Raw genomic sequence first — 20,590 nt, forward strand, 5'->3', positions numbered from 1 at the left:
GCATCGAATTGAGTAAATTTGTGACCAAGTATGTGTGATCTTTCTGTCACACTCTGCAGGTGGTATGTGGGCCTTGTAACTTACTTACAGTAAGAATGGTGGTTTTACAGCTACTTTATCAAGAAGAGCCTTCTTTGAAGAATAGGTCTATGAAGTATTTGGAGGAAAAAGCTGATACTGATGTTTCAGAAACAGGGAATGTTCCTTAATAACAGAAGATGATAAACATTTGTTATTCAAACTCGGTGCAAAATGAAGAGTATTAACAAAAAAATAAGTTATACACCAGAACAAACAAACCTTAGGTGAATATCAAATAGTATATGCTTCCCAAAGGAAATAGAAACTCTAGTCACAAAAATTGACAAAGTCCATTTTTTGAAAATAGTTGAATTCAGGAAAACCATTGGTAATCGCTCCAGAAATGGACTAAATATCTGGAAGTTTTCTTTTTTAATTTATTATTTTATTTATTTATTATTTTTGGCTGCGTTGGGTCTTCATTGCTGCCCGCGGGCTTTCTCTAGTTGTGGCGAGCGGGGGTCTACTGTTCCTTGCTGTGCGCAGGCTTCTCATTGCAGTGGCTTCTCTTGTTATGGAGCACGCGCTCTAGGCACGCGGGCTTCAGTAGTTGTGGCTCGTGAGCTTCAGTAGTTGTGGCTCATGGGCTCTAGAGCGCAGGCTCAATAGTTGTGGCACACGGGCTTAGTTGCTCCGCGGCATGTGGGATCTTCCTGGACCAGGGCTGAAACCCGTGTCCGCCCCTGGAAGGTTTCTTTTATCATTAAAAATTGTTTCCAGTCAACTCAGAGCCAAATGCATTTACTCAATTCGATATTCACTTACCAAAGTTTTATGACTGCCTCCAAGGAAATATACACTGTGCTAATGTATATTTCATTAGCAAATGTCACAAAGAATTGATACTGGGAAATCCATAAAATGGGTGAAAAGCCTATTGGGACAGATCTTCCTGGATCAAAGTGACCTCAGTCTGGATGTATATTTGCCCTAATTCAGACATCTTAAACAGTTTAAGATCAGTAGAAATGTATAGGACAAGAATGGCCTAAGCAATCACTCATTCCATTCATTCATTCATTTATCACATATGATTGAGTGCCTACTGTGTGCAGTGCACTGGAGCTGGTTTATAAAGGTGCCTAAAACATGACCCTTGCTCTCAAGAAACATCCAGTCTTGTAAAAGACGGGTGTACAGCTAGTAAGAACAATAAAATCAGTGCTGCGGGAGAGATTCAAAAAGGAAAGTGTCTAAAACGCTTATGATCCAGTTTTGGAGATAAAATTAATGACGTGTAACTGTAAAATTCAGTTTTAAAAGAAACATGTAAGGATCAATTTATCCAAACAACTGATTTACTGAAGCTCTCAGTGAAAGAGTCACCTTGGAAGCTATTAATTTTTTCCAACAAGAATGCAATCCGGACATTATCTCCAGAATAAGGGAGTTTTTCTCTTATTACCTCATGGTTAGAGTTTGATTTTTGGCCAAAGGAAAACATTGTTCAACTTGATTGCCTACCTTAATTATCAGCTCGAATGTCTTCTTACTGTTTCAAATACCCAGTCTATCTTCAAAGAGCCAAGTTATACCCCGATTTAAGAAATTCAAAAGAATGTGCATCAGTGTTTGAAGGGAGTTTCTAAAGAATTTCAAAGATGCTTTAAGCAATGGCAGTGTCATTATAATAAATGATTACTTTGAAGAAGAGAACATTCATTTGGATGGCTAACTGCTGGTCTAACAGATTTAAACCGAGTGTTCACACTTGATACTCACGGCTTGAATAAACTTGAGAGAACCAATAATGCAAGGCATTAGTAATTGTTCTTAAGGGTTCAGAGAAGAGAAAAACACAAGAATCAGAGACAGCAGAGATGGCCCAGGAAGGAGGTGACATTTATATACGATGGATGAGGTTTTGATAGAATCAAAGGTCTGAACTTGCTGTTATGGCTTTATTTGGATAAAATGTGGGTTTGGTGAGTGGCAGGTTAGAAGCAGAGCTTAGAACTTACCCTGATAAACTGGACTGTCCTAATAAAATAGAGACCAATATAAACTTTTCTTTTCTGGATTTTTCAATAAAAACATAGCAATCCTTCTTGGACGGCTTAAACACAGCCCTTCTTAGTGGCAGATGTGAACCAGGTGACCTCAGGAAGACCTGGATCTCTGCTGGTAATTTTAAGTGTCAGTTTAGCTGGGCCACGGTGTCCAGATGTGTCGACAAACATTATTCTTGATGTTTCTAGGAGGGTGTTTTGGATGAGGCTAACATTTAAATCAGTGGACTTTAAGTAAAGCAGATTGCCCTCCACAATGTGAATGGGCCTCTCCCATCAGCTGAAGGCCTGAATAGAACAAAAGTCTGACCTCCCCTGAGCAAGACAAAATTTTGCACAGATGACCTTCAGACTTGAACTGCAATGTAGGATCTGCCCTGGGCCTCTGGCCTGCTGGCCTACTTTGCAGATTTAGGACTTGTCAGTCCCCACAATTGTGTGATCCAGTTCCTTAAACTAAGTTTCTTTCTCTCTCTCTCCACACACACACACACACACACACACACACACACACACAATTGGTTCTGTTTCTCTAGAGAACCCTTAATAATACAGAGTCCATCACAGAAATGGAGAAAATGTTTTACGAGTTAATCCATCAGCTAAAACAAAGAGAAAAGACAGTATTTTTTTTTTTTACATGAAGACACTTGAATAAAAGCATTGCATGCCACATAATAACAGGAAGTCTTGCCAAAATACAGCAAGCAAGCCAGAAAAACTTCACTCAGTATATTCACATCCAGAGCACTTGGCATTGCTGAAGAATGGCCGTGACCTCTTCTGGGCTTTCGGAAACAGTCACCGGCCAAGTCTCCCATCAACTCTTCCGCATCCTTCCTCTCGTTCCGGAGACAACCTTTCCTCTCGTTACCCGGAGCAGAGGTCCTCAAACTTGGATGTGCCCTGGAATCTCTTGGAGGTTTAGCTGCAGATTCTGACTCAGGAGCTCAGTGGGGGAGGGAGGGAGAGCTGTGTTTCTGCCTTTCTAACCAGTTCCCAGGTGATGCCAAGGCTGCTGGTCCTGGGACAAGGCTCTAGACCTGTCCATCTCAAGTGTTACGAATCACCTGGGGATCTTGTTAGAAAAGCAAAATCTTGCTCCCCGCCGACTTACTGACTCAGAACTCGTGTTCTCGTCAAATGCCCAGGTGGTGTGGACACGCTCAGTTTGGGAATAGCTTTCTGGCACATCTGCTTTCTCCCGGCTGGGACCCTGTCTACTCTCTCCTGGAGCATCAAGTTCTCTCTCTCTCCCTGCTTCTTACCCTTGGCCTATGAACTTGGTTATTCTTCTCTGCTTTCAAGTAACAACCCTCTAGGTGACCCACGCCCTCTTCCCCTGCTAGACCTTCTTCTCCTTCACAGGCAAAATTTGAGTGTTCGGGCTTCCCTGATGGCGCAGTGGTTGAGAGTCCGCCTGCCGATGCAGGGGATGCGGGTTCGTGCCCCGGTCCGGGAAGATCCCACGTGCCGCGGAGCGGCTGGGCCCGTGCGCCATGGCCGCTGAGCCTGCGCGTCCGGAGCCTGTGCTCCGCGACGGGAGAGGCCACGACAGTGAGAGGCCCGCGTACCGCGAAAGGAAAGAAAAATAAAAACATGTGAGCGTTCTTTCGTTGCTGTCTCTTCCCTCCACCACCCACCCCCACCTTGACTTCTTCATATCACGCTCCCTCTGTACGTGTGTGTGGCAGAAAGAAATTTCTTGTCATGATGTGAATTGGAAACCAGTTCCCATTTAACTCATTCGATGCAACTACTCTCAGTTGGTTTTGGTCAATTCAGAACTCTGTCACAGGCGCGTTGGTAACCTCAAGGTCTTCGTTTCTGTGTGATGGATCTACTCTGGCAGGTGAATGGAACCTGGCTTCTCTTACTCCCGGAAAAGAGGATTTCCTTAAACTACTGACCTGAGCCCTCACGCTGTTGCCTAACCCACTCGGTGCACACTCCTCATGTTTAGGTGGAGCTCCTCAGCGTGGCTGTGAGGCTGCTTGGCTGTCCCCCTCCCCTTTCACAGTATGGCAAGACCAAGCTTGCAGGGCCTCTGGAGAACACAGGCTGTTTCCCCCTCCTGGGTCCTTCCTGGGCCTTGGGGCACCTCTCCCTCTTCACCTGCTTGCCTCCCAGGCACCTTGGAAAACTCAGCTCCGGCAATTCCTCTCCCCCTCCCCCAAGGTCCCATAATACTCTGGGCACTGCCCTTAATGTCATCATACAGCTCACTTCAGGTGCTCAGTATTTGTTGAGGGAAAGAAGAAAGGAAAAAAATTCTGCTTAATCCTTAAACGGAGTTGCCTCAAGGAACCCAAATTCAAAGGCAGGAAGAGTGCTGTACTGCTCATAATGAAATGGACCTGTGATACAGGTCCATCCGTCTACAGAAGCAGAAGCAGAAATGAAAGGCTATAAAAAAGAATGAAGGACTTCCCTGGTGGCGCAGTGGTTAAGAATCCGCCTGCCAATGCAGGGGGACATGGGTTCGAGCCCTGGGTCTGGGGAGATCCCACATGCCGCGGAGCAACAAAGCTCTTGAGCCACAACCACTGAGCCTGCGCTCTAGAGCCTGTGAGCCGCAACTACTGAGCCCGCATGCCACAGCTACTGAAGCCCGCACGCCTAGAGCCCGTGCTCCACAGCAAGAGAAGCCACCGCAATGAGAAGCCTGCACACGGCAACAAAGAGTAGCCCCCGCTCGCCACAACTAGAGAAAACCCGCACACAGGAATGAAGACCCAATGCAACCAAAAATAAATAAATAAATAATTTTAAGAAATTTAAAAATAAAATTAAATTTAAAAAAAAGAACGAAGATCAAAAGAGTAATAAGACAAAAGAGCAATACCTTAGGTGTGTGTGGCTTTACGATATATAAATTATCGTTAGAATTATTCATCTTTACAGCCCAGTGAGGTGGGTACTCGTATACTCCTTTTACAGATAAGGAAGCTGAGGCTCGGAGCAGTACCTGCTTTACTCCCAAGGCCTTCAGGTAGAAAGTGACAGATCTTCTGGCTCTCGATTCAGCGCGTATCCCTCCCCGCCATTTCACAGCTTGCCTAAGACGAGACAAACGTAAGATATTAATAAAAATTCACTGCAAAAATTCTATATACTCACTGCTCTATTTTTAAACTGTATTTCTTTTAAATTATGCTATGCTAATTAGCTCTACTATTTCCAGACAGTAATCTGTTATTGGGTGTTACTTTCTTAATTTAGACTCCACTACTAAATCCTAATTTAGACTCAATCCTTCTAATAACTCGACAGAAGTCTGTGTGTCCCACCATTCATTGCTATAAATTTGACAGCCTAAATCTGTTATATTCATTCCATTCCATGGATGGGACTCCACTCTCAGAAACCTCTGGTTGAGCTCTGCAGTTTAGAGAAATCCTTGCATCTATACATGGGATCCTTACTTTGATGCCTGGTCTGTCTCCTTTGATAAATTCCCTTTCGTTACTTCACTGTTCACTTCAGGTCTATGTTAGAATAACCCCTTGAAAGGTTGAGGGATGGTTGTAAATTGCTTTCTAAACATGGTGCCAGCAGTCTCCAATGCATACTTACTGTTTTCTCTTCGCATCCAAGTGGGTAAGCGCTGTGTCCTAGCCAGGAGACATGCAATATCCCTAAGCACCTACTATGTGCCAAATGACCAGGCAGCTGTCAAATAATATGAATATAAAAGACCCTCCACGTACTGAGAAAACTCTAACATACATGGGGGTGAGAGACCCAGTTGAACCTGTGCGGACAGAAGAACCATGAAATTGACCCTCACAAAAAACGACTTTCGGTGCCAGGAACATGGCCTGGTGAGAAGAAAGGTGTCACACACATGCCTACTCACTTCTCTTTCCAAGCACACTTTTCTTTCACCTCCCTGCCGGCTCCTAATTCCTGTGCAGAGATGACCAGTTTGACGGCATGAAACTATCTCAGAAACGCTGGTTCTAGTTCCACGTAACGCAAGATTACTTGGAATTTTGTCCTTTTGCTCGATTCCTAATTCCTCTTGCTCGGATCCTGCAAGATCCCTGACGACTTCGCCTTCATTCGCGTAAGCTGAAAACTATGCATAGCTGGAAATTCGCGGTTGAAAATCTGACAATATGACTTTCTCTTCGGCCCCTTTTGCTACTCTGCTCGGGAAAGCTCATTGCATGAACTAGACAAATACACGAAAGTAAGGTAGCCATCATATTCCTAGAAACACATCTTTTTACTTTCAGCACCGGGTCCCCCAGCCGGCCCGGTGAGGCGCCCTGCACCTCGTCTGCCAGGGGCTGAGCAGCCGGGAACCTCCCCGCGTCTCCACGGCGAAGCGTCGCAAAGCAGCCGCGCAGCACCCAGCCCGGCTGGTGCAAGAGGCCCAGCGACGGCCTCTTCTAGCAAGAATGGCAGAGCCTGGGCCCGAGGCTCCGTGTCCTTCTCCGTGCGGCCACAAGATCCGGCCAAGTGAGGCTGCGGACCCTGCCAGCCGGCGGGGGGCGGGGACGGGGTCTCCCCTGGAGACGCGGTCCCTGGAGCGAAGGCTGCTCGGGTCCTCAAGGGTGTGTGCCTCCCCCTTACGGTTGGGACTCCATTTAAGAAGAGGCTGGGAGTCAGGGAAAATGAAAGGGTGTTCACGACCTCGCCCCTTTCCAGCCCTTCGCCATACCTTCTGTCAAAACCCTCCCTAAACAGCTCGGAGTTTAAACATCCCAGGAAATGTCCAGGAGGGGACAAGCAAAAGGAAGGCCTAGTGTCTGGAGAACAAAGACAAAGACAAAGAAGCAACAGAGGTCGGGAGCTCTGAAGAAAGCAGACCCAGCGGGGGCCCTGATCCCCGGCAGGATCTGGGAAACAGCACAGAAAGGGGGCGGGGAGGGGCTGCAGAATGCAGAGAAGCGACCCCCAAGTGGATCTGCAGCATCCCCCCCGCCCCCACCCCGTGGCTGTAGCAGAGGCTGGGAACTATGGCATTCAGCTGTCGCTTCTAAACTTCGCTGATTTTTCTTTCAAAGGGATTTTGTATTTAACAGAGGCAGTGCTTTTAATACTAATTTTGCATGCGAATGCAGCTGGTTTACTAACTCAGCTTTTTGTGTCAGTGGAGGGAGAACCACTCTAGCTGCGGTGCTACTGGCATGATTACTGTGTAGCCAGCTCCATCCTGGCCTTTCTCATGGCAATAATAACCCATCGCAGCCCTCTAGCTGGGTAATTGTGGTTCCCTGGTGGCTACAGAGCAGTGGGGATGGTTCAACGGCAAATTCCCTAGAATCGTAGTCCCAGGAGAATGAATGAAATGCATACTTTCATCCCATTCATCCCTTTGTAAATTACGAATAGCAAATGAAAATAATTAATACAAAAATATTTACAACACGAGCTTCTCTATGGGGTCCAGGCAGAGACGAGAGGCAGAGGAGCTGGGGCCCTCCCCAGGACCCCCCCACTCCACCCCCACCGCCCCACTCCCCTGAGTCTCATCCTCCCTTTCTAGCCACCCTGTGTTGGTTTTTTCACTGCCTGCTCTCCCCGCTCTTGTCTGGGAATGTTGGCGTCCTCCAAGTTTTCTCCTTCTTGGTTTGCATCCCCTATGTGAGCGGCCATATCCTGCCACAGGGCTTCTAGTCTACATAAAGGTGCCAATCAATGGCTCTCTCGTCTTTATCTGTACCTCAGATGCTCTTCCTAAATCTCAGACCAAAATATCCATCTGTCTACCGGATGCATTTGGATGTCACAGAAGGGCCTCAAACACAACATGTACAAAAGTATACTCCTTGTCCTCCTAGACTTGGAAGCTCAGTAAGGAGGGTCCCAGCTGCTTAAAGGAGGGGGGAGGGCATCTTCACTGACACCTCAATGTCATCACCAGGTGTCACTGATTCTGCCTCCAAAGTGTCCCTTCCCCTGGGGGACTTTGCCCCTTCACATCCAGTCCTGAGTCTCTAACAGCCACTCTGTGCTACTCCATCTTCCACTGATGGAAGGGTCACCCTTAAAAGGTGGGCCTAATGTGTCACTGTCCAGCTCTGGTCTCAAAATAGGATGAGGCTGATGACGCCTATGGACTAATTGCTATCGAACTATTAGTATCGACTGAGCTCTTAAGTGCTGTATTCCTTCCAAGGACTGCCATAAATTTCCACAAACTGGTGGCTGAAAACAATAGAAATTTATTTTTTTCACATTTTGGAGGCCAGAAGCCTGCAATCAAGCTATTGGCACGGCTGCACTCCCTCTGGTGGCTCTTGGGGAGGATCCGTCCTTGCGTCTTCCAGCTTCTGGTGGCTGTCGGCATTCTTGACCTGTGGCCCATCACTCCAGTCTCGGCCTCCATGGTCACACCACCTCCTCCTCCTCTGTGGCCAACCTCCCTCTGCCTTTCTTATAAGGACACTGAAATTGCATTTAGGGCCCACCGGATAATCTCGCATGTTCTTTTTTTTTTTTTTTTTTTTTTTGCGGTACGCGGGCCTCTCACTGTTGTGGCCTCTCCTGTTGCGGAGCACAGGCTCCGGACGCGCAGGCTCAGCGGCCATGGCTCACGGGCGCAGCTGCTCCGCGGCACCTGGGATCCTCCCGGACCGGGGCACGAACCCGCGTCCCCTGCATCGGCAGGCGGACTCTCAACCACTGCGCCACCAGGGAAGGGAAGCCCTCGGATGTCCTTCATCTCAAATCCTACTTGCATCTGCAAAGAGTGATCAGGCCTAGATTGGTGTTGCTTGCTTCGGAAACAGACAGTCTCTGTGCAGAAGATCCTTCCAGATCCTTCTAAGAGTCAAACTCAGAGCTTCAAATCAGGCGAGTGATAGTTTAATTTAAGAGCAGCACAGCCTCACAATTCCTCCCCACCTACTTGTCCGTGCTTGAAATTCCCTTAGCAAAGAACATGAATTCTGTGGTTGGAATAAAATGCTTTAAAGTATAAAGTGGTTCCCACTGAAGCAAAGAATCAAAGGATAATGTCATTTCTAGTATAATGGGATCAGAGCGTAGACATCAGCCAAGAGTCTGCGAACAGAAGGACAGAGTGTGACAGCCAGGGGCTAAGGCTTTAGTTAGCCTGGGGAAGCCTCAGGTGGAGGTGAACCTCACCCCGTGTGAAGGCTGCAGGTGAATAGTTACAGAGGGGCAGATGCAGCTGCCTGGCTGGATTCAAAGACCTGTTCGATGAGAGACAAGCCCTGGATGGGAGAGATGATGGGAGAGATGGGGAGAAGTACACAGATGGCAAAAACTAAATGTTTCTTTATTATTATTATTATTATTATTTTTTTTTTTTGCAGTACGTGGGCCTCTCACTGTCGTGGCCTCTCCCGTTGCGGATCACAGGCTCCGGACGCGCAGGCTCAGCGGCCATGGCTCACGGGCCCAGCCGCTCCGCGGCATGTGGGATCTTCCTGGACCGGGGCACGAACCCGTGTCCCCTGCATCGGCAGGCGGACTCTCAACCACTGCGCCACCAGGGAAGCCCTAAATGTTTCTTTTTTATATGTAGGCAGTGACATATAGGTTTTCAGACTCTTTGGAAATTGAAGACACCTTTGAGAAAGATGCTATACGGCAATTGTATTCAGGATGCGTGAACGGGAGAAAAGGCAGGCAGTGCGGTGGGTGTGGTATGAGAGGTGAGGTGACGGACCCCAGACGGCTTTGCTTCAAACACGAAAGGGATCATTTCACCCAGGTGCTAGTGAAATCTAAAAAGCCACAGGTAACTGCCTAGATGTGAAGAAAGAGAGAATGATCGAATTAAATTTTTAAAATATATTCCGAAGTAATCTGGGGGTACCTCCGTTCACAAGGGGAGGTTCGGGCAGATCAATCCTCGTGTCTGCATACCAGTGAGTTCTCCATCCTCACCCTCCCGGCCCGCCAGAAGCATTTGCCGTCGTAGGTGTCCCTCCCTCCTCCTGGCATCACGTTCTTCCTTCGGCCATCAGGACACCACAGCCTCCTGGGTCTCCACTCACCTCGCTCACTGCACTTCTCAGCCCCCTTCACCGGCTGCCCCTCATCTCCTCAGCCTCTTGACACTGGGGGGCCCTGGGCTTCAGCCTTTGGACGTCACCTCCTCTAAATGCCACTCCCTCCCTTGCTGAGCTCACTCACTCTCCCAGCTTTAAGGAACAGCTATGCCGTGGAATCTTGCACAGTCGTTACAAAGAATTAATTAGAGCTGCACCAGACGAGCCAGAGGGGCTTCCCATACGGCGCCGTTAAGTGACAAGTAGAAGAGGACACTTTGTGTAAGATGAGCCTGTTTTTGTAAAACAGAATAGGACTAAAACCCAATGTGATAATGTATTGATATACGTATATATATCAATCTGTATATGATTATAGTAACAGTTATAAAAGTCTGGAAAGAAACAGGCACAGTGGTTAACATGGGCTACCTGGGAGGAGGGTGATTACAAGCAGGGCCAGGAAGGAGCAAGGACAAGGGGTCCAGGAGAGAACCTGACCTGGAAACTAAGATCCTCTTTGTGTAAAATCAGTTCATGCATTTACAGGTATATCTAATATGATGCATGAAAAGTCAGGCAATAAAACAGCGGTAGTGAGCATCCTAAGATGATAGAATTTCAAATGAACTCTTTTCCTTATATTTTTATGTATTGCTCTAATTCTTTTTTTTTTTTTTTTCGGTACGCGGGCCTCTCACTGTTGTGGCCTCTCCCATTGCAGAGCACAGGCTCCGGACACACAGGCTCAGCGGCCATGGCTCACAGGCCCGGCCGCTCCGCGGCACGTGGGATCTTCCCGGACCGGGGTGCGAACCCGTGTGCCCTGCATCGGCAGGCGGATTCTCAACCACTGCGCCACCAGGGAAGCCCCTCGAATTCTTTAAAATAGCATATGTGAATTCTCAAGAAAAACAATAGACCTATTTTTATCTAGGGGGGGAACTCATAATTAAATTGAGCTTCCCCTCTTCCCTAGTGGAGCTCACAAGCTGGTCTTCATTCCTTTACACTCTGCATTACCACCCAAAATGTTTGTCTCTTGCAAAATTATTTTAATTATTAAAACCACATTTGATCCAAATATGCTGGCTTGCCACATTTAAAACGGTTTTAGTGTGCTTTTAGCAGGTGATACCGATTGGGATTCCTATGCCACCACGATGAAGACTGCATTCACACCTAAGACAGCAGCAGCGCCTGCTTTAATTCAGTACATCCCTTTTCAAATCAGATTGATATACGCACTTGAATTTGTTCACCTTTCTTCTATTATTCAGACTCCAAAACCAATAGAGAGTAATCAGAGAAGGCTTATAGAAAATGCACTCAGATAAGACCCACTGCGCGCACAGGTCTCCTCCAAGCATCAGAGAGGGTTTCCCCTTCAAAGAGTATCCCAAGCTCCTACAGGAAAACTGAGAAAATTAACACATGGATCCTTCATAAAGCCACTGTGTATCATGCTTTACAACAGGGCCAGTATACAGTTTACAGAACTGTGCTACCTAACCATGGGACATGAATTGAGTTCATTACCTGGTATATAGTAGGCAGGCAATGACAACTGAATGACTGGAGAAGTGAGTAATTGTTAGCACTTCCACCCAACGCTAGTCTTGGAAGCTGGAACAAGGCCACGGTCCCCTTACCCTTACCTTCACTCCTCCAACTATTGCTTCCTAGAGCAATGTTTGCTTGCAACCTCTCCCTCAATTCCGCCTGAACCGAGGGTGGTGGGAATTTCTGTCCATCAGCTGCCTCTCTAAGCTCATGGGTGGGTGAGAGAGGGTGGGGCTACGAAAGCCCTGCCATCTTTCATTGCATCAGTGGTAGGTGGGAAATTAGCATGGAGGACCTTCCCTTGTCTGTGTTCACTCTGTAAATTACTTCCAATATAGAGGATCTTTTCACCTTAAAAGTTCACATTGTCGAGAAGTCAAATGGAGTACTGTCCAGACTGTGTGGTGCAGTCAGGCAGAAATGGGTTCCAGCCTCAGCCCCCTGCTCTAATTACCTCTTATTTTCTCTGCTCCCTTAGGCAAGTAACCAGCCAGCTATGGCTCAGTTTTATGGTTGGCAAAGTGGGAATGATGACTCTGCATAAGGTGGATGTTCTGAGGACAAACTGAAAGCACTAGTCCAGTGACTAGCACGAAGAAGTTACCCCCCAAATTTTCATTCATTTTTCCCCAGCATAATATACGACAGACTTCCAAAAAGTGCAGGTCTGCAAGACTCCTAATTTCCAAGTTACCGGCTATCCCACTGAGTCACATTATATCCCCTACTGGGAGGCTTACCATCTGACAGTAAGGATTATGCCAGCTTCCCAAACAGTAACAGTTGTCTAAAGAAGAGACATTTGGGATGAAAGCCAAAACCAAATGGGTACTTATGGAGTCTAGGTCAGTGGTCTTCAAGTTCACATATTTTTAAAGTCCACAGAAAAGTTCTTATTATAAATTTAAATAGCTGTAAAAGATAAAACTTCCAGCCCATCCTAAATATTGACATTTTAAAACAAGACCATTAAATCATTTCTTTACATATAACCAGTGGGTATTCTAACCACCTTAGCAAATTGATACTCACTCTGACCCTTTTTAAAAAATATATACAAACAAGCTCTTCATTAACAGATCATTTATTTCATTCTCTTTCCTTCTTGAACTCTTACTCCCAGTCTACTTCCTCCGTAGAATTTTACCCTGCTCTAATATATTTTGTGTTTGAAGGCAGTTTATTGATCACTCCATTATACCTCTTTGCAACTATTTCAGTATATTAATTGACATTAATTTTTAAACATGTTATATGACCCTAAGTATTGAGTTATCTCAATTATTTTTAGTACAGAATTGCTCAAAGCAATAAACACATTACAAATGTTAATACTTACTAAACAGAAAAAGTAGATTTTTTGGAATTGCATCTTAATGAGATAATTGGGGCTGTTTTGTTTTCAATTACTTTATGTCTCCAGATTTGAGTGTTATTATGTTGGGAATGAGACCACATTCAGCATCAATTTTTCCTGCTTTTTTTTTTCAATTTATAAATGCTAGTGTTGAGAAACCTTGTTCTCATAATTAAGTAGACGTGAATGAAAGGAGTTTTAGTGTAGCATTGCCATTCAACACTCTGAACTCTTTATGGTTATAGGCCAAAAATCACAAGGTGATTTTTAATGATTGATTGGCTGACAGCTTGGTTGTGTACTCCTTCAGTTTCATTGAAAGCAAATAATTAGATGATTTGTCATCCAGTTATTGAGTTATTCCCTATCTCGTTTTTCTGAGAAGTATACTGAAAAGGCCTGTCTTTTATTTATATTTGAATTTTATTTTATTTTACTTTTTATTTTATTATTTTATTGTATTTTTTTTTTTTTTTTTTTTTTCCTTTTGTGGTATGCGGGCCTCTCACTGTTGTGGCCTCTCCCGTTGCGGAGCACAGGCTCCGGACGCGCAGGCCCAGCGGCCACGGCTCACGGGCCCAGCCGCTCCGCGGCATATGGGATCCTCCCAGACCGGGGCACGAACCCGCATCCCCTGCATCGGCAGGCGGACTCTCAACCACTGCGCCACCAGGGAGGCCCCTATTGTATTTTTATATAAAATTTTTATTTAAAAATTTTATTTTATTTTTTTATACAGGTTCTTATTAGTTATCAGTTTTATACATATTGGTGTATACATGTCAATCCCAATCTCCCAATTCATCCCACCACCACCAAGCTCCCCCCTCCCCACCACCTCCCCCCTTGGTGTCCATACATTTGGTCTCTATATCTGTGTCTCAATTTCTACCCTGCAAACCGGTTCATCTGTACCATTTGTCTAGATTCCACATATATGTGTTAATATATGATATTTATTTTTCTCTTTCTGACTTACTTCACTCTATATGACAGTCTCTAGGTCCATCCATGTCTCTACAAATGACCCAATTTCGTTCCTTTTTATGGCTGAGTAATATTCCATTGTATATATGTACCACATCTTCTTTATCCATTCGTCTGTTGATGGGCATTTAGGTTGCTTCCATGACCTGGCTATTGTAAATAGTGCTGCAATGAACATTGGGGTGCATGTGTGTTTTGGAATTATGGTTTTCTCAGGGTATATGCCCAGTAGTGGGATTGCTGGGTCATTACCATTGCTGGGTAATTCTATTTTTAGTTTTTTAAGGAACCTCCATACTGTTCTCCATAGTGGCTGTATCAATTTACATTCCCACCAACAATGCAAGAGGGTTCCCTTTTCTCCACACCCTCTCCAGCATTTATTGTTTGTAGATTTTCTGATGATGCCCATTCTAACTGGTGTGAGGTGATACCTCATTGTAGTTTTGATCTGCATTTCTCTAATAATTAGTGATGTTCAGCAGCTTTTCATGTGCTTCTTGGCCACCATCTGTATGTCTTCTTTGGAGAAGTGTCTGTTCAGGTCTTGTGCCCATTTTTTTGATTGGGTTGTTTGTTTTTTTAATATTGAGCTGCATGAGTTGTTTATATATTTTGGAGATTAATCCTTTGTCCGTTGATTTGTTTGCAAATATTTTCTCCCATTCTGAAGATTGTCTTTTCATCTTATTTATATTTTCCTTCACTGTGCAAAAGTTTTAAGTTTCATTAGGTCCCATTTGTTTATTTTTGTATTTATTTCCATTACTCTAAGAGGTGGGTCTAAAAGATTTTGCTGTGATTTATGTCAAAGAGTGTTCTTCCTATGTTTTTTTGTGCATTAATTTTGTATCCTGCAACTTTACCAAATTCATTGATTAACTCTAGTAGTTTTCTGGTGGCATCTTTAGGATTTTTTATGTATAGTATCATGTCATCTGCAAACAGTGACAATTTTACTTCTTCTTTTCTGATTTGGGTTCCTTTTATTTCTTTTTCTTCTCTGATTGCCATGGCTAGGACTTCCAAAACTATGTTGAATGATAGTGGCAAGAGTGGACATCCTTGTCTTGTTTCTGATCTTAGAGGAAATTCTTTCAGTTTTTCACCACTGAGAATGATGTTTGCTGTGGGTTTGTCATATATGGCCTGAAAAGGCACGTCTTAACAAATGACTATGAAATTACATCTGTTACTCCTTCATTTGGAAGAAACTTATTTAATATTATATACTCAAAAAGGACTTGGAAAATAGGAACATTAATTTCAATAAAGGTTTTCCAATATAATCTTTTTTTTATAAAAATGCTTTTGTTATTACATACTCTAAATATATTTTTATCCAAATCTTTGAGCTGAAGAGTTAACTCATACAATTTATACCATGTTTACCTAGCTGGTAAAATCAGTCCTTGTGGTCCAACCAACAAGTGAAATTAGGTTTACTTCCTGTCAAAATAAAACTCTGACTACAATTCTAGTTTAAATAAATGTTAATATATGTTTTGAGGAATATTATGAAAACTACTGATAAATTATGGCATGCATATTGTAGGGAAGATTAGTAAAAGTAGACAGGAGAAGTGTAGAAAGATTCAGGTCTAATATGATTAATTACATCCAAGTAACAAAAATAATGCAATGAAATGTGTAGCTAAATATGTAAGTTATCTGTGAAGTGTGGAGTATGATAAAAAGTATGAGTTTCCTTAGTTAAATATGTTCTCATGTGTGCAGAACTCTGGTGCTTGACTTTGGAAAATAATTAAATAATATCATGCATAAAAATCAGAAACAATTTCATTGATTTCTTTAGAAACTAAATCAAACATTTACTGTGTATTTAATGAAAGAGAAAGTTATATATGGTAAGTATATAGTTATATATGGAAAATTACTAGTCTGACAAGCTAGTGTATACTTTCATGTATTGTTAAATATTTTACATCATAAAATAAAATGAGGACTGGCTATATTGAAGTAAATATTTCATAATATGTTTGGGTTAAAAAATAAGCTTTAAATACCTAATTGAATGATGAATACAAAATCTGAAAAAATGATCACAAGATTTTTATGTACCAGTTGTATCCAGTGAATCTTTAAAAATTTGATAGTCTTAGAAAAGATTCCAGGTACATTGAAAAGAATCAGCATTGCCATCCTGTGCTGCTTCATCTAAACAGAGATGCTCTTCCTTCCAGCTAGTGACATATCCTAGGGATGTTTTAAAAGCTGGAAAAATGCTTACCTTTAAATATGTAGGGCAAAGAGCCATTTTCAGCAATCTATATTCTCTGCTCTCCTCTTAGAAGCTTCTCCTTAAAGAGGGATGAACATTTGATAATTTTTAGGACAGGGAACACTAGCCATTACTCTCAGCCATACCAATCTACAGTGTACCTACATTCAGAACATCCCTGCACAGGCCATAATGCTCTGGTTTTAGCCCCACCCTTTACTCTTGACCTAGAATGGCAAGCCCTAGGTAAGTGTATGGAATTTGGGTTACAAGGGAGTTCCCTGAAATCACCATAATGAAGTTCCCTTTGCCTGGCGCCCCTCTCACCATTGGCAGCTAACACCCTGAGGTGTAATGCACCTTAGTAAGATCCTATGGTGAAGTGAGGAAGGGAGAAAAGGATGCGGGAAGGAAAAGACCCACTAGATATGCAGCTTTGTTCTCAGGCAGATACATGTTAAGAAAGAATATACTGAGAAATGCGGATGTGAAAATCTATTCCTTTAAAGCAATTTGTGCTGTGATCCCTTTGGAAAGGTCTTCAGGCACCTTCAATGACTTCAGTTTGATTTAGGACCACAGTCATGCTTGAATCTGTACATCTGAATGACAAGTGAAATAGTCCAGCATCCAGATGTATCCCACTTTCCAGATGTTTGGTTTCTTACAGACGTAACCTGAATCTTACCCAGTCCTCTTTTTAAAAAAAGTCAATATGAAATATTTTAGACACACACAAAGGAATATACAATAAATCCCCAGCTATCATCCAGCTATAATAATCAACAACACATGGACATTTTTAATATATATCCTCCACTTAGCCTTCCCACTGGATAATGTTGAAGCAAATTCCAGGCATTATATCATAAGTCTAAATATATTTTTATGTATCTCTGAAAGATAAGGATGCTTTAAAAATATGTAACAATACCATTATCTCACCTAAAAAAGCAATTCCTTAATATCAAATAGCCAATAAGCGATCAAATTTTCCCCAGTTGTCTCATAATTAAAAAAAAAAAAACAGTTGGTTAGAAATTGAATCCAGACAAGGTCTCTGCATTGTATTCTCTTACTTCATTTAATCTACAGGTTCCTCCACTTTTTTTTCTGAGAATTTCTTTGTTGAAGAAACAGATGATTTGTTCTGGATTTTCCTGACTCCATCCCCATCGTATCATTTAAAACTATCCTTCTTTTCATGTATTTCCTGTAATCTAATATTCCAAAGACTTCATCTGATTCAGGTTGGGTATTTTCACAAAAGTACTTTTTTTTTTTTTCTTTTTGCGGTACACGGGCCTCTCCCGTTGCAGAGCACAGGCTCCAGACGCACAGGCCCAGCGGCCATGGCTCACAGGCCCAGCCGCTCCACTGCATGTGGGATCTTCCCGGACCAGGGCACAAACCCGTGTCCCCTACATCGGCAGGCGGACTCTCAACCACTGCGCCACCACAGAAGCCCCTGACAAAAGTATTTAATAGGTGGTGTTGGGTATGTATATCCAGAGTGGCAGCTGCTGATCATTGCCTAGATGCATTATTTCATTAGGAACTTACAAACCAGTGGTATCCTAATTCTTATATTTTTCCCTTTATTAACTGGAATACTTTTTACATAAAGAAACTTTCCTTCACCAAGTATTTAGTTATACTGAAGTACAGTTTACACAGAAGAGTGCTCAGCTCTTTAAAAAAATTAATTAAAAATTAATGAATTTCAGATTATTCTTTTAAATTTCACATTAGGACACTCTTACTTTTGTTAAGGGCCATCATAATATACAGGATTGTTTCTTTTCAGGGAAACCTAGACATTAAATTATTTCTGGCATCAAGTCTTAAGGCAGCCAATCTTTCAAAACTTATTTGAAATGTGTACTGTTGTGAAATTTGGTATTTAATCCCTTACTCTAGTTTCCACCCTTTTCTTACAGTCAAAAAAGTACCAGAAAATTAGGATATACATATTCACTTAGAGATCCTATTCCCAACCAGACACAGTACAATGATGAGTATGTTTGGAAATCATATCTAAAGAAGATTTGATCAACATTGGAACTTCAAGAGGAATCAAGAACCACAAATCTTATTACCCCAGTCAAGTAAGATAATATCTACATATCTTTTGAACGTGATATTCTATCAATAATCCATAAGAATGAGAGTTTGGATATATCCCAAAAACCCTTCATCATCTACAGCTGTGGACCTTCTTAGACTATTTTTTGCTCACCTTCTCACATTTATTTCTAACTACTACTCCCTTATCCCCTTAAATAAGAAACATTTATTTTAATAAATTTATTTATTTATTTTTGGCTGCGCTGGGTCTTTGCCACTGTGTGCAGGCCTCTCACTGCAGTGACCTCCCCAGTTGCGGAGCACAGGCTCCAGGCACGCGGGCCCCAGCAGTTGCAGGACGCAGGCCCAGTAGCTGTGGCTCACGGGCTCCAGAGCACAGGCCCAGTAGTTGTGGTGCATGGGCTTAGTTGCTCCACGACATGTGGGATCCTCCAGGACCAGGGCTCGAGCCGGCGTCCCCTGCCCTGGCAGGTGGACTCTCAACCACTGTGCCACCAGGGAAGCCCTATTTTTAGTTTTTTAAGGAACCTCCATACTGTTCTCCATAGTGGCTGTATCAATTTACATTCCCACAAACAGTGGAAAAGGGTTCCCTTTTCTTCCCACCCTCTCCAGCATTTATCGTTTGTAGATTTTTTGATGATGGCCATTCTGACCGGTGTGAGGTGATATCTCATTGTAGTTTTGATTTGCATTTCTCTAATAATTAGTGAGGTTGAGCATCTTTTCATGTGCCTCCTGGCCATCTGTATGTCTTCTTTGGAGAAATGTCTATCTAGGCCTTCTGCCCATTTTCTTTTTTTTCTTAATAGTCACAAACTGGATACAACTCAAACTTCCATCAGCAGGAGAATGGATAAATAAACTGTGGTATATTCACAAAATGAAATACTACTAGGTAATAAAAAAAGAATGAATTGTTGATGTGTTCAACAAAATGTATAAACCTCAAAGACATTATGCTAAGTGAAAGGAGCCAGACACAAAAAAATATATTTTGTATGGTTTCATTTATTTGAAAGTCTACCACAGGCAAAACTTATCTACCATGAAGGAAATTGGAACAGAGACTGTCTTGGGGTAGGAGGGACTGACTGGGAAAGAGCAAGACAGGACTTTCCAGTGTGGTGGAAATGATCTTTATCATTACATGGGTGTGAGTTGCACCTATGCAAATGTCAACCCATTAACCTGTACATGCACGATCAGTGCATTTCACTTTATGAAGGTTTACCTCAACTGAAAAACGCTGAGGTCAGGAAAGACAAGGAGAAGGATGAGTGTGGGGGTGAAAATTAAATGTGAAATCACAAACACAAATAAATGCAAACACAACTGGAGAGTAAACCAGGAACACCCCCTGCCCCCCCCCCACACCTGATCTCCAGCCCTCAGCTGGCATCTGTAACACTGGGCATGACAACATGGACATTGAATAGGAAAACATGTTATCACTCACATTCCTCCTTTCTCTTAGTTTTGGCTGCAGAGATGGCAATTGCTAGGAGTGACAAAGCTTTACAGCTCCACAAAGTACAATTAAAAAATATGTAATTAGGGCTTCCCTGGTGGCGCAGTGGTTGAGAGTCCGCCTGCCGATGCAGGGGACACGGGTTCGTGCCCCTATCCCGGAAGATCCCACATGCCGCGCAGCGGCTGGGCCCGCGAGCCATGGCCGCGGAGCCTGTGTGTCCGGAGCCTGTGCTCCGCAACGGGAGAGGCCACAGCAGTGAGAGGCCCGCGTACAGCAAAAAAAAAAAAAAAAAAAAAAAAAATGTAATTAGGATTAGGGGACCATAGATGTTCAGAACCAGAAAAGACTCCTTCAATTTCTAGATGAGGAAATGGAGGCCAGAGAGTTGAAGGGCCTCCCATGATCAGTTATCACTCAAAGATTGCAAAGCTTCCCAATACTGGTGGGCAGAAAAGCAACCCTGGCTTGGATGAAACTTTTGGAACAATCGTCTCTATTGTTTTGTTTATCATCACACCACCCAGACCAAGCACTGTCTAGGTGCTTCACACATAGCATTCCTTGTCCATTCAACTGCGCTAGTATCATTACCTGTATTCAAAGATGAGGAAATGAATAAATGGAGACGACAGATGTATTTGCCAGCACAGAACTGAAACCTAAGTTTATTTCATTCCGAAATCCATGCTCTTTCCAGGAAGTCTTGCTGTTCCCTTGAATACTGCTTACTCTTTTTAATCAATAATTAACATAATTGTGTCTTTTTAGCTCTTAGACATACCATCCTTTGATTATTTTGGTCTCATTGAATTTATA

The 20,590-nt window shown here is 43.3% G+C and overlaps 1 protein-coding gene across 1 annotated transcript; it reads left to right on the top strand.

The window, feature by feature from the left end:
• Window positions 1–6,496: 6,496 nt before the first annotated feature.
• Window positions 6,497–19,739, top strand: TEX26 (testis expressed 26; the record flags this gene model as incomplete). Its single annotated transcript, XM_081214685.1, is given in 5 exon segments — window positions 6,497–6,557; window positions 11,192–11,276; window positions 18,153–18,247; window positions 18,250–18,320; window positions 19,689–19,739. Coding segments are annotated over 5 exon segments (363 nt in total).
• Window positions 19,740–20,590: the final 851 nt, after the last annotated feature.

This window comes from Mesoplodon bidens (genome assembly GCF_964165515.1).
Source record: "Mesoplodon bidens genome assembly, chromosome: 17".
Classification (NCBI taxonomy): domain Eukaryota; kingdom Metazoa; phylum Chordata; class Mammalia; order Artiodactyla; family Ziphiidae; genus Mesoplodon; species Mesoplodon bidens.